Below are 12,990 nucleotides of genomic sequence, written 5' to 3'. Positions count from 1 at the left end.
ATGGCTCCAGCCACATATGTAGCAGAGGATGGCATTGTCCAGCATCAATAGGAGGAAATGCCCTCAGTCTTGTGAAGGCTCATTTCCCTAATGTAGGTGAATGCCAGGGTGTTGAGGTTGGATTGGGTGGATGGAAGTGGGAACATCCTCATAGAAGCAGGGCGAGGGGGTGGGGAGTCTGGGAGAGGGGAGGAAAGGGGATAACATTTGAAATGTAAATACATGAAATATCCAATTAAAAAAAAAATAATCTCTCAGTGAACTTGGAACTCACAGCTATCCTGCCTGGGTAACGAGGTCCAGGTACCCACTTGTCTCTCCTACCAAATACTCCAGTTAGAGCTGTGCGCTGTGGTACCCAGAGTTTTACATGGAGACTGCAGATCCATACCCAGGCTCTCAGGCTTGCTGAGACAGCTCCCCAACTTCAGTACCATCTTTAGACTGAGCCCTTTTGCCTAAAGACATGTTAACCAGGTGGGACTTGAACATTACCAGGCATAAATTGTTACTCTGTTATGGAAGCCTGCCCCATCACAGACTGCTATAGAACCCAACCGATCCTTCAACACGCCCTGTGGGGAAAAGTGAGCCATATTGTCTGAGGCTCTCTCAGATTTAACCTATGCAATTATCAAGTACTCCGTGAGTTTCATTTCTCCCAAACAGACCTTCAAACAGGCCGACTATCTCTGCTTATACCAGGGAGAGAGATCGGCAGCAGCGCAGGTCTCTTCAGGGGAACATTTCTGTCTCCAGAATTTGATTTTATCTTACTTTAGAGTTATGCTAATTTCACGGTGGTTTTGGAGTGATGTCATTTCTAATTGAGAAAAGCTTTTTCATACAATATATTCCAATTACAGTCCCCTCCACCCCCAACTCCTTTCTGATCCCCCTGACCTCCTCACCCACTTACCTTCTTTCATTTTCTCTCTTTAGAAAATAAACAAGACTGCTCTGTGTATTTACAGGTTGTTATTAATGTTCCTAAGGGATGGATGGTACCGGGCTTTGTATGTTTAAGTGGGCAATTATATCTTATCAATTGGGTCAAAAAATAAATAAACAAGAAAAACCATAATTAGAAAAGGGAAGACACACACACACAGAAAGAGAGAGAGAGAGAGAGAGAGAGAGAGAGAGAGAGAGAGAGAGAGACCATAAAAATTGGAAACTATGATGTGTAAACCAAAGGCCAGGGAAACAAGCACTGCCCCACCAAAGTGTCTTAGGGTTACTATTTCTATGATGAAACACTGTGACCAAAAATAAGATGAGGAGGAAAGGGCTTATTTCCATATAACAATTCATCATCAAAAGTGGTAAAGGCAGAAACGCAGGCAGGGAAGGTAGGAGCTGATGCAGAGACCACGGAGGGGTGCTACTTACTGGCTTCCTTCCCATGGCCTGCTCAGCCTGCTTTCCTACAGAACCCAGGACCAACATCCCAGGGATGGCACCGCCCACAAGGGGCTGGTCCCTCCCCCATTGGCCACTAATTAAGAAAATGTCCTACAGCCAGATCTTATGGAGGCATTTTCTCCATTGAGGCTCCTCCTTTGATGACACTAGCATGTCTCTAGTTGACATAAAACTATGCAGTGCAATAGGGGGCGAAAAGTCTACACGTTTTATAATGGTCATCTACTGTTGCGCATGGGACCGACCTTTAAGTGTAGTTAATATACCTAGTGAGACTCCATTGGAGAGCACTAATGCTTCCTTTGCAAGATGATGCCAATGGGAGATAGCTTCTTGGACAGAGGTACAAGCCCATGTCTACTTTCCTGTCTCACCACTGTGATGAAACCCTGTCTGGTTTGAACTTACGCAAGCCTGCCACCATAATCATTTGAGTTCACATGTGTATCTGTCCTTGTAGTATTTGGAGTCACCCATCCTCTCAACTCTTAAAGTCTTTCTGCCTCCTCTTCCCCATAGCTCCCTGAGCCCTGAAGGGGAGGGTTTGGAAGGCATCCCATTTAGGACTGAGTATTCCAAAACCCCTCAGTCTCTGCACATTGTCCAGTTCTGCGTCTCTGCGTTAGCAGAATGTCATCAGGCGTTATTGTATTGCTGTCCCCTTAGCGGAACAATAGTATTTGAATTTGGTTTTTCTCCTAGGCCCATAGCCTTCTAGTCTCAGGTTGTTGGTTACCTGAGCAGTTTCAGGCATGGGTTCTGTCTAATGGAATAGTTTTAAACTCAATAAGAAGGTGGTTGGTTACTCCCACAACATTTGAGCTAGTATTGTACTAGCCTATCATGCAGGCAGGTATCTGCTGTAGATGGCAGAGTTTGTAGCTGGGGTAGCGTTTACCTCTCCCCTCTGGTAACATGTGGAGTACCTTCCAGTACCATGAACATTAGTCAGTAGGGGAGAAAGCTCTTGGTAGGCACCGGCTTGGCTTCTCTGTGATTAGTGAGAGAGATAAATGCTGTCTTCAGCAATGGGGCCTTGCCATCCATTTGTGGAGAGCAACCAACAGCCTTGGCATTCGCCTGAGAAGTTTTGGGGTTTCCTCGTTGGCCCTTTGCAACAACTAGATGCAACCCACTGGAGGTTTTTTTTGACAAAAGGTGTGTGGTCAAGGCTTCCCTGTTAATGGGTGACTGCATTTAAGTTACTTTCATATATGTCTATATTTTAAGAAGCTTCTGAGTATTAAGTTTCCATATGACCCCCTCAAATGACCCTTAGCATGAGTTGCTCCTTTCTTAGCTTACCTTTCTATTCTCCCCTCTCTCCCTGTTTAGTGCGCCCGCTCCAGTATCCCCCACCTGTCTCTCCATAACTGTATAGTCTTTTTTCCTTTGCCCACTAGCATCTTCCTCTTGTCCTCTGTGGTTTTATGCATTGAGGCACGCCTACCAAGTGCTTAAATGCTAACTTCTGCGTAGAAGAGAAAACAAACAGTATTTGTCTTTTGGAGTCTCTTCTCTAGAGTTTGAGGTCCGTGATGCTTTCCATCAGTCTCCAGGCTTATATAAAGTGCAGTTTATACTCGTTTCCCTCTTGTGCTGGTAACGTTCCTTGTTGCTGTGGAAGAAGGTACCCGGCAGAAACAACTTAGGAGAAGAAGGGCTTGTTGGGGCCCACGGTTCAGAAGGTCACAGTCCATCATGGGTGGGATACTCCATGCTCATTGGTTCCTGTTGAACAGTATTGTGTAGCTTCATGTTACTGGGAGAAAGCAAGTTTCCTATTGGAAGCGTCTCCTTGTCTATGAACAAAGACCTTTAAGACATACTCAGGGACTTGTAAGTTATGACGTTATCTTGATATGACCCTGGTTTTCCATTTAGAACGGAAACATCTGTATTTCTAAAAGAGGTACGGATCTTTTGTATAGCTGGGATTTCCTTTAATAATCTGAAAATATTTATCTAACACGCAGAGAGATGTGTTTTTGCTCAATGTCTAACTTATTTTAAATTATGAGAAATGGCAAGTACATTTGAAAGCCAAGGATATAAATACAATAATCTGCCCTCTACCACAGTTTTGCTCTTCTTATGTTCTAGCTACGGTTTAAATAAAATAGCTCTTATGATATTTTTCCTTATGTAATCTTATTTTAATGTGTCCTGAAATGGTCATTTATTAGAATTTAGTCTATGTTCCCTTTGTTCTGATTTTATTTCTGAATAGAAAGTCCCTTTCCTCATGTGCTCACCTCAAGCACATTCTGTTGGGGACTAGAATGTTTATATTTTTCCTTTCCTTCTTCATGTGTCCAAATGAAATAATTCTCGACCTCATTGCCTGCTTAATAGCGCATGGGTGGAACCCCTCAATCAGCCCCTAGTGTGTGTTACCTTAAAAACGGTAGCAGGGATCCAAACACTGGTCCTTCTGAGTGTGCTTTTCAAGCTTGGAGCGCAGGCTGGCCCATGTTCAGAAAACAGCTTTGCACCCTTCCAGCCAAAACTCGGGTGCAGCAGCCCCACCTTGGCCTTTGTCATTGTTCCTACCACTTACTGGATGTCCCCATCCTTTCAGGGCACTGCCAGGGTGATACTGCTCAGCGAAAGCTTCGTGTGTCCCAGGACAAAACAAAATGAAAATGCTATGTGTTTTCACTGCTAAGATGTCCGTCACACACATCCATGTTCCTGCTAGTTGTTGGAAAACAAGAAATCGGGGTTGGGGATTTAGCTCAGTGGTAGAGCGCTTGCCTAGCAAGTGCTAGGCCCTGGGTTCGGTCCCCAGCTCCGAAAAAAAGAAAAAAGAAAAAGAAAAAAGAAAAACAAGAAATCTTTAGAAAAGATGGGGTCAGTAGGTAGGGGATGGGTTAGGTATCGGAGCCAGAGGACATGAGGAGTCATGGGTAAGCAGTTACTTAAGCATTAAATCCTAATAGCACACTAGATTCTGGGGTGGAAGCCAATGGAATAGTTTTTACTTGAGCACCGAAGTTATGCCAACAGAACTTACTGCACATCCAGGGTTTCATGATTGAGAAAGTAAACGTTTTTTTTTTTTTTTTTTTCAGGTTCAAAAAGGCGTTTGAGTCTGAGCCAACACTACAGTCGGGAATTAATTACGCAGTCCTCTTGCTGGCGGCTGGGCACCAGTTTGAATCTTCTTTTGAGCTTCGGAAAGTTGGTAATTGCAGCCTGATATTTTTTAAAGAACACCAAGGCACTGGACCCAGAGGTGGTCGAAGGAGATGATCCTTGCTTTTGTTTTTATATCTCATCTAAATTTGTGTCTGGAGGGGTGTTACTGGGTCCCCCGGGTCAGAATTTCATACTGGGGTACAGAGTTCTAGTCCTGGGATATGATTCACACGGTGACGTTCTCTTAAGTTCTCGGTTCATACTGTTACAACTCAGACTGGCCTGCAGCTTCTTCGTTCAGACCCCAGTCCCCAAGTGGTTAACTTTGGGGAATGTCAGGTGCGTTTAAGACTGTGAGTTCCTGGTGTTTTCAGAGGAAAAGAAAAAAAAAAAAACATCAAAGAGACAGGAAGGGGTTGGGGATTTAGCTCAGTGGTAGAGCGCATGCCTAGGAAGCGCAAGGCCCTGGGTTCGGTCCCCGTCCCCAGCTCGGGGGCAGGAGACAGCTGGGTCGTGGTGATGCAAACCTGTAAGCCCAGCACTCGGCGGTAGAGACAAGAGTACCAAGAGTTTAAGATCATCCTCAGATACATAGCGGGGTCCAGGATAGCCTGGGCTACATGAGATGGTCTCACGACAAGAACAAATCTAAAATGGAAGGAAGGGAAGTGAAGGGAGGCAGGAAGGAGGGAGAAAGGGGACGGAAGGACAGATGGACAACAGGCTGGCTAGCCAACTGGCTCACTTCAGGTTTCTTTTGGCTTTTGTTTTCTTTGTCGTTTATTTCTTTGTTGTTTTTGTTTGTTTGTTTGTTTTGTTTTGTTTTGTTTTTGCCTCGAACACAGCTGCCCCTGTGATTTCTTGGTGGCAGGTGCAGCCTGCAAAGCCCCCAGAAGAGCAGTAACGTAGGTAACACTCTTGGTGGTAACCTGTTCCCTCAGACGCTGTTTCCGAAGGGTTAACCTTGCTACAATGTGCCCTTCTCTCTTGCTGGTCTTCTGGAGTTTAATGAAATCAGGATTCACATCTTTGTGAATCAAGTTTTCAGTGATCTCGGGACTTCGATAGCATTTTTATTGTTCGTTTCTAGATCCTGGCCTGTCTTCTGTGGTAACCCAGATTTTGTCCTGGTGAATGGCTGGACCCCTCCTTAGAGACCTTCCCAGCTCTTTGAGAAATTATTACCACAGCCACAAAAGTCTGTGGCCTTATTTTTTTTGCAAGATTAAAAAAAACACTAATTAAATTATTCATTATAAAATATTTTGTCTTACTATTTTGAAGTTGAAAATGGTTTAGGTGTCTCTAAGGAAAGTAAATCCTATGTTGTTTTTTGTTTTGTTTTGTTTTGTTTTGTTTTGTTTTTTTATTTAAGTCATCTGGGAAGGACTTTCAAGGTTTCTGTCATGCACTGTCCTAAGACGTTTCTGAGGGTAAATAGAGTCCCAGGCTGAAGGAGTGATATGAATCTAATAAGCATTGTTCTGTATTAATGCACCATGCTCTAGCTGATGTCATGTGTTAGTTAATTGGATCACTTTTTCCACCTTTTGTCTAAAATCAAGTAGAATAAGTATTTGGTTGATAACTAAAAATCAGAAAATAGAAATAAACATCAACTTGGGCCTTTTAGAATGATGCTAAGATAGTCCGCCTTAATTTAAAAGCTCTATCATAGCACAAACTTCCCCCATATCGGTAGTCTGAACGTTTTTGTCGCTGTGCCCTGGAACACAAAAATGAAGTTTTATCGGAGCCTCTTAGCCCTCATGGGATCTGATGCCAATTTGCGTCTGCAGGTTGAGCAGTAGCAGTGGTTTGGGAAATGTAATTATTCTCGGTCCCGTTTTTAAGTAGTGGGTAGATGAGACCAGTCAGCACGTTGAGGTTGGGAGAACTGTAATGTAACTTCACCAAGTAAACCCTATATTCTATCCCAAGAAGAACTCACAACGCATGCTGAGCAAACATTCAGAAACCACGTTGGCTTTAAAATCTTTGAAAATTGGTTGGGGATGTAACTCGGTAAAAGTGCACGCCATGCAACTAGGGAAATGTGACTTTGGCCCGTCCTCCTCCGTTCACATAACAAAACTGGTTGTGATGGGCCACTTGGAGGCCTCTGTGCTGGGGAGGGGGGCAGCTGAAGAACCCCAGTGGGGCTCTCCCACGGTCCTCCACCTGCATTTGTGCACACAGACCTACCCCCTGCACATGCATGTGCACACACACGAGGTTAAATCATTTAAATTTGCAAGTTTTGCCGTATAGGAAGACTTACACTATGACTGAATAGCTGCTCTAAGAACTAAGCTTTGGGCTTATGCAATGCTATCATGCGTACCATAATTTCCGTACAAGCATGAGATGATGGTTAGCCTTCTAGGTAATATCGTATTTAGTCATAAATTATGCCAATCAAACTGAGTTGACCTAAGACTAATTTTTACATAGAAAATTTAGATTTATGTGCCTTTTCAAGAAAAATGGTTTAGGCAAATAAATTAATAAGCTAATATAACAATATTAAATATTATATAAGGAAAAGGAAGACTAGTGGTATGTTTGATTTATTTAAATGTATTTATTTCATTTAATCCTCTAATCAAATTTTCAAATTTATAATTTCTTCCATTGATTGTGTCGGCATCTGAGAACACAAATTAGTCTGAATTACTAAACTGTCATAGTAATCACTTTTTTTTTTTTTTTCCAGAGCTGGGGACCGAACCCAGGGCCTTGCCCTTGCTAGGCAAGCGCTCTACCACTGAGCTAAATCCCCAACCCCCATAGTAATCACTTTTATTTTTATGATAACCTTCTTAGCTTGCTTTTTGTATGAAGGGAAAAATTAAAACTTAAAGTCTAACAAGAAAATCAAGAAATCTGAAGCTTGCAAATCTCTAGTGTAAAAAAAAAAAAATTCCTAAGCGTCGTGATCTGTGGTCAAAATGGGTCCATTTTCTGCTGCTATACCAAGAGGATGAATAGTTTACCTAGACCACAGGCTTGCAGGCTGAAAGTCCAAGGTCTAGGAGCCCCACTGGTTTAGTCACTGAGGGTCTCTTAGCTGCATCCCATTGTGGGGGATGTCAAGAGGGAACAGCTATGTGGTGATGCAGGAATTGTGGGTATGATTTGATGACTGGACTTGCTCTTTCTTGTGTAACAACTCACTCTCATAGGAGCTAAAGAAGGTCCCACAGGAACCACCTAGATCCCTTCTGAGGACACTGAGGATAGTAGTTCCCATGAGCTAACCACCCTCCCATAAGGCTCTGCTTATTAAAGATTCTGATACTGCCTGATACCACTATCCTGAGCCTCGAGCTTTTAGTACACAAACCTTGGAGACCGACATCCACGCCAGTCCAAACCATCGCAAGCTCTTAATTACAGTCACGGGTTTGTTTAAGGCTATCCTAATTGCTTCATAGGTCTTCATTTTTTGGATAAAAATTGAGGGTTCAAGTACTTAGAGCTAGCATTTAAAACTCGGAATCACATCTTAAATTCTCGGTTTTTAGCTTCATGGTCTTGAAAATTAATATTTTTAACATTAACGAAATAAAAAAAAGTAGCTTCGCACATCCTCTGTGGGAATTTTTTAAACTCTGTGGTGCATTTCGTGAAGAGTCAGAATTACTGTTTGCATCCACACCAATAATGATGGTGTAGGAAAAAGAACCTTGTGACTGGAAATGAGATGAGTTACTATTTTAATCTCATTTTTCCTGAGCATTAAAATTATCAGTGGAGCCAGGACTGTAGCTCATGTTGGTAGAGTGCTTGTCTGGCATTCAGGAAGCCCTGAGTTCAATCCCCAGCACCATATAAGTGGCCTGGTGGCCACACCTGTAATCTCAGAACCCAGGAATGCTGGAATGGAAGCAGGACGATTAGAAGATCAGTGACAGGCTGATCTTCTAGTTCCCCCCCAAAAAAAAACCCAGAAAAAAACAAAACCTCAAAACAGTAAAAAATGATGAATTAAAATAATTATCACTGACTATAACAATCCATGTGTCCATAAAGATAAGAACAAATATTAAGACAGAAACAATTCATCACCAACCACAAGGAACACCCTTTGTCCCTCATGAAGGTGGCCACTGTCTCAGAAAATCAGAGCTGGGGATGGAAAGGTCAAATTCTTTCCCTTCCTGTTAAAGAGGGCGTTCTGGTCTACCTGTCCCGATGCACTTGTCCACTTGGAGATTGCTACATGCGCTATTACTCCCAAGGAGGACACGGTTTCCTAGAGACTCCCGATTCATCAAGCTGATGATGATGATGATGGGGATGTCATGATCCTGGTTACCGTGGTGAGGATTTTCAGTGAGAGCCAAAACCATTTCATGAGGACCCTAATTCTAAACTCACGTCGCTGTCTTAAGTGGTTACCTTGTTACCTTTTTCTTCCATTCCAAGAGGCAAATGGAGCCTCTCATGAAATAGTCTCACCAGAAATGTTTAACTGTAAATTTAAAGTCCAATATCCATTTAGTAGGAATCAAGAGATCTAGTGAAATAAGTTAGGGGCTACTAGGAAATTCCAGACCCAGAGTACAAGGACATTTTATAAGAGGGCACCCCTGCTTCAGTTGGGGGAGAAGAGGAGGGCATCTGTATCATAGGAAAAAAAGCATGGCTGGTTAGATAGATTGGAAGGCATTCGGAGTGACAGATACCAAATGAAATGACCTTGGTTATGAAAAAGAAAGAACTAAGGGGGACATTTAGGTAACATTTAGTTAGGACAAGCTAATATATAACATTAGGGAATTACGGTTTTAATGGGGAATTACGTATTTATAGGGGAATTTTAAAGATTCCTGGAAAATCTATAAACATGAAATATTATAACTGTGACTTAGTTTGAAATGGTTCAGCAAAAATAATCAAGGAGCTGGAACAATAACATGTTAACATTTGCCACGAAACGGGTCATTCACTGTAGTACATATGTATGTGCATTGTACATACACACATGTGTGTTTTGTTTTTGTATATGTTGGACATAGTGTTTGCTAAGTCAGTGTTCTACCACTGAGCATTGGCTCCCCACCCCCTTATTATAGAATATTTTATAATTGTGTATATTTGAAACTTCCCAATAGAAAGCCAAAATGAAAGACTCTAATCTCTGCCTTTCAGGGAGCTACCAGATCTCTCTGTTCTCGTTGCAAAAGGAAGTAGTCCCTCGCTCATTGTGTTGTGTGCTGAAAGAGTCAGCAGTTTTAATATGCCCAGTGCTAGGCAACTAATGAGTGTTGGGTCAGAGCTCCGTGTCTCCCTTTGTCTGTTAGAGTAGCCTTGAATTTAGTAGCAGCCACCAGCTGAAAATGCTGTGATTAAAAAAAAAACTATACTATTGAAAACTCAGAGATTACAAGTCAGCCAGTTCCAGTGAGAGTTGTGTGCTGAAATCCAAACCACATAAGCAGACAATTCGATGAAAGAAATGGCAGGGAAAATATTTGAAATAACGAGGACACAACATTCATTGCTTACAACTTTAGCCAAAAACAAACAAACAAACAAACTTACACAGAAAAAAATGTATTGGTAAGGACTTGGTAAATTATAATTTGTGTCATTACATCAGAAATTATGCCTAAGTACCTTTGAAGATGTTTCAGGGGGGCGCACATGATCCCAGCACTTAGGAAATAAAATGTTGTAGCCTGGAACCCAGCATAACATATACTTCTAAAGAGAACTTCTGTGGAAATGTCCTAAATACGGGTACAGTCTTATATACTAAAGTCTTTAGTTCCATAATATATAAATGTATACGAAAAAGAAAAGCCTCACAAATATAAAAACATTGGTGGAACTGGGAGATGCTCAGCCGGTAAAGTGCTGGCCTGCAAGCATGAGGACCTGAGTTCAAATCTCAGAAGCTACGTGAAACATCAAAAAAAAAAAGTCAAAATAAGCTGGGCAGGTGTGGCACACAGCTTTAATTCCAGCACTTGGTAAGAAGGGGTAGGTGGATCTCTGAGTTTGAGACCAGCCTGGTCTACAGAGGGAGTTCCAGAACAGCCAGTGCTACACAGAAAAAGAAATCTTGTCTCAAAAAAAACCAACCAACCAACAAACAAATAAATATATAAATAAAACAAAACAAAACAACAAAGAAAATCCAAGCTGAAATGGTGGGGTGTTCTTGTAATCTTCCCACTGAGAAGTCAAAGGCAAATGGATCTCCTGGACTTATTGCCCAACCAGCATGGCTGAGTTAAAGATTCCCCTCACCCAGTAAGAACACCTCAGGTTGTTCTCCTCTGGCCTCCATACACACTTACACAGCATGTGCCTGCACACACATGTACCTGAGCAAACACACATACATTAGAATCATATTTTTAGCTCCAATATTAAAAGTTTTATAGTTTCATATAAAAAAGGTTTTATTCATCATAATTTGAAGGACGTAAAAGTTTACTTGCAAAACAAACAAGATGGATAATCACGAGGGCTTTAAAAGGTGGTTGGGGCGGTGTTCTAATCCATGTACTATGGCCCCAGCACCAGTAAAGGCAAGAGGATTAGGAATTTGAGGCCAGTCTAGGGTACATAATAAGATCTTGTCTCAGTAGAACAAAACAAAATGAGATTGGAAATGCTGAATGGACACGACAATTCTCACAATCGTCACGGGGAAGAACAACAGCGCCATGTGTTAGCCTTGACTCACAGCATGTCAGCACAGGGGTAAATCTCTTGTCCCTAAACAATTCAGCACTCACAACTTCGTGATTCAGAGTGAGTGGGCAAAGCTAGGTATACAAGAACGTAATAAGACATGGCCACCCATCTGTGTTTGGGTAAATAATTTACGACATACCCATGTGCTAAAATACTATTTCTTGTTAAAGATAATAATACATTTTGAGCCTGGTAAGATGGCAGTGGGTGAGAGTACTTGCCACAAAGCCTTACGACCTGAATCTGATCTTCAGAAATCGCATGGTTGAATTAAACAGCCAAGTCCTTCATGTCGTCCACTGACCTCTGCAGGCATAACCATGATATGAGCTTGACTGTGGTGGTTGGTGGACACACACACGAGCACACATACACACATATACATATGTACACATATGCATGCATATATACATACACATGCACACACACATACACATACATCAACACACACACACACGTAATTAAGTGTAAAATTAATTTTAAAAAACATTTTTGCCCGAATGTCAAAAGGCTGGTGTCATGATCATTTGACAGATTTTTCTGCCATGGTTAAAGCCAAATATGACCACCCTAGAGTGACCTTCTGTGTATAAAATGTGCTGAGATTTTATTGTGACTGTTGTAGCTTCCCATCTAAGCAGCAGGACTCTTCTGTTATATTGCGCTGGGCGTCACTGTTTTATACAAGTGTGACGTCATGAAAAGTGGTTCACTCTCACCTAATTTCAGCTGAGGCTGGCAGACACATTTTTAGCATCTTGTTTTTCCCGCCCACTTTGTAAACATTTTTTTTTTTTTTTGTACATCCATGGAGGATCTGTGATGTGTTTGCATAGGCAGGTGCAACTGTTTCCAACGTGTGAAAATTTCTGATGGCAAAGCTGTTCTCCTTTTAATTTATCCTCAAAATGTGGAGAACGCCCAAATGTTCATTTTTTTCCCCCAGAAGTATTTATGGCTTAAATACGTTATATAATAAAAAGTAACTTTCGAAAGGTAAAGGTTACTGTTTTTGAGTTATAATGTTCAAAAGCATAAAATTATGACTCTCAGAAAATATGAAGTAGACATAGATATAAATCATTTTAATGTGGACGCCTTCAATAAGATTATATGTCTGAGTTAAAGACCATTTAAGCAGCAGTAAAGATTTAATAAGAAGTATTAGGCTAAGGTATCTACACTTGATTTATTTCGAAGCTGGTTTATGTCCCAACAGGCCACAAATCTTAGGGATTATATGTTCTGTTAGCAAATTATTTGTATGTTAACTAGACTAATACTTATAGGTTAATAAGTAGTAATTATATTTTTCCCGAGCAGCCTTACGCCCTGCCTTATTCCTGTTACAGTGCCACGTCCTACCTTTTTGCCCAATTTTTAAATTTTTTTTTCACTTTGCAGTCCGGGTCCTTTATTTCCCTTTGTCCATTAGGCCATGAATCCGTATGGCATGGGCTCCAGCAGCTCAGGCTCCTTCCCGTTACTCCTCACAAAGTGGGCTTCTCTGGGTGGTGCAGGCTGGTGCTTCAGCCGAACCCAGGTGCCCTTCTCTTTAGCTTCCTTTTTCTTCTGATCGTTCTCCTTCACCCGCTTCAGGAAGCCGTTTCTGCTCTTTGAGTGCTTAATGTGCTCAATCCACACATTGATCCTCTTGGCCAGAATCTTGCCCTTAACTTGCTTGTTTACGATGATGCCCACAGCATGCTG

At 41.8% G+C, this 12,990-nt stretch overlaps 1 protein-coding gene across 1 annotated transcript in view; it reads left to right on the top strand.

Moving 5' to 3' along the window:
* Positions 1-12,990, top strand: part of Map3k5 (mitogen-activated protein kinase kinase kinase 5) — a 201,429-nt gene that overhangs the window by 98,103 nt on the left and 90,336 nt on the right. Inside the window, exon 8 of the mRNA XM_032894935.1 lies at positions 4,500-4,612. Coding sequence (XP_032750826.1) covers positions 4,500-4,612 — 113 coding nt within the window. The remainder of the gene's footprint in view (positions 1-4,499; positions 4,613-12,990) is intronic.

Source organism: Rattus rattus, chromosome 2 (assembly GCF_011064425.1).
Source record: "Rattus rattus isolate New Zealand chromosome 2, Rrattus_CSIRO_v1, whole genome shotgun sequence".
Classification (NCBI taxonomy): domain Eukaryota; kingdom Metazoa; phylum Chordata; class Mammalia; order Rodentia; family Muridae; genus Rattus; species Rattus rattus.
This window is presented reverse-complemented; position numbering and strand designations above follow the sequence as displayed.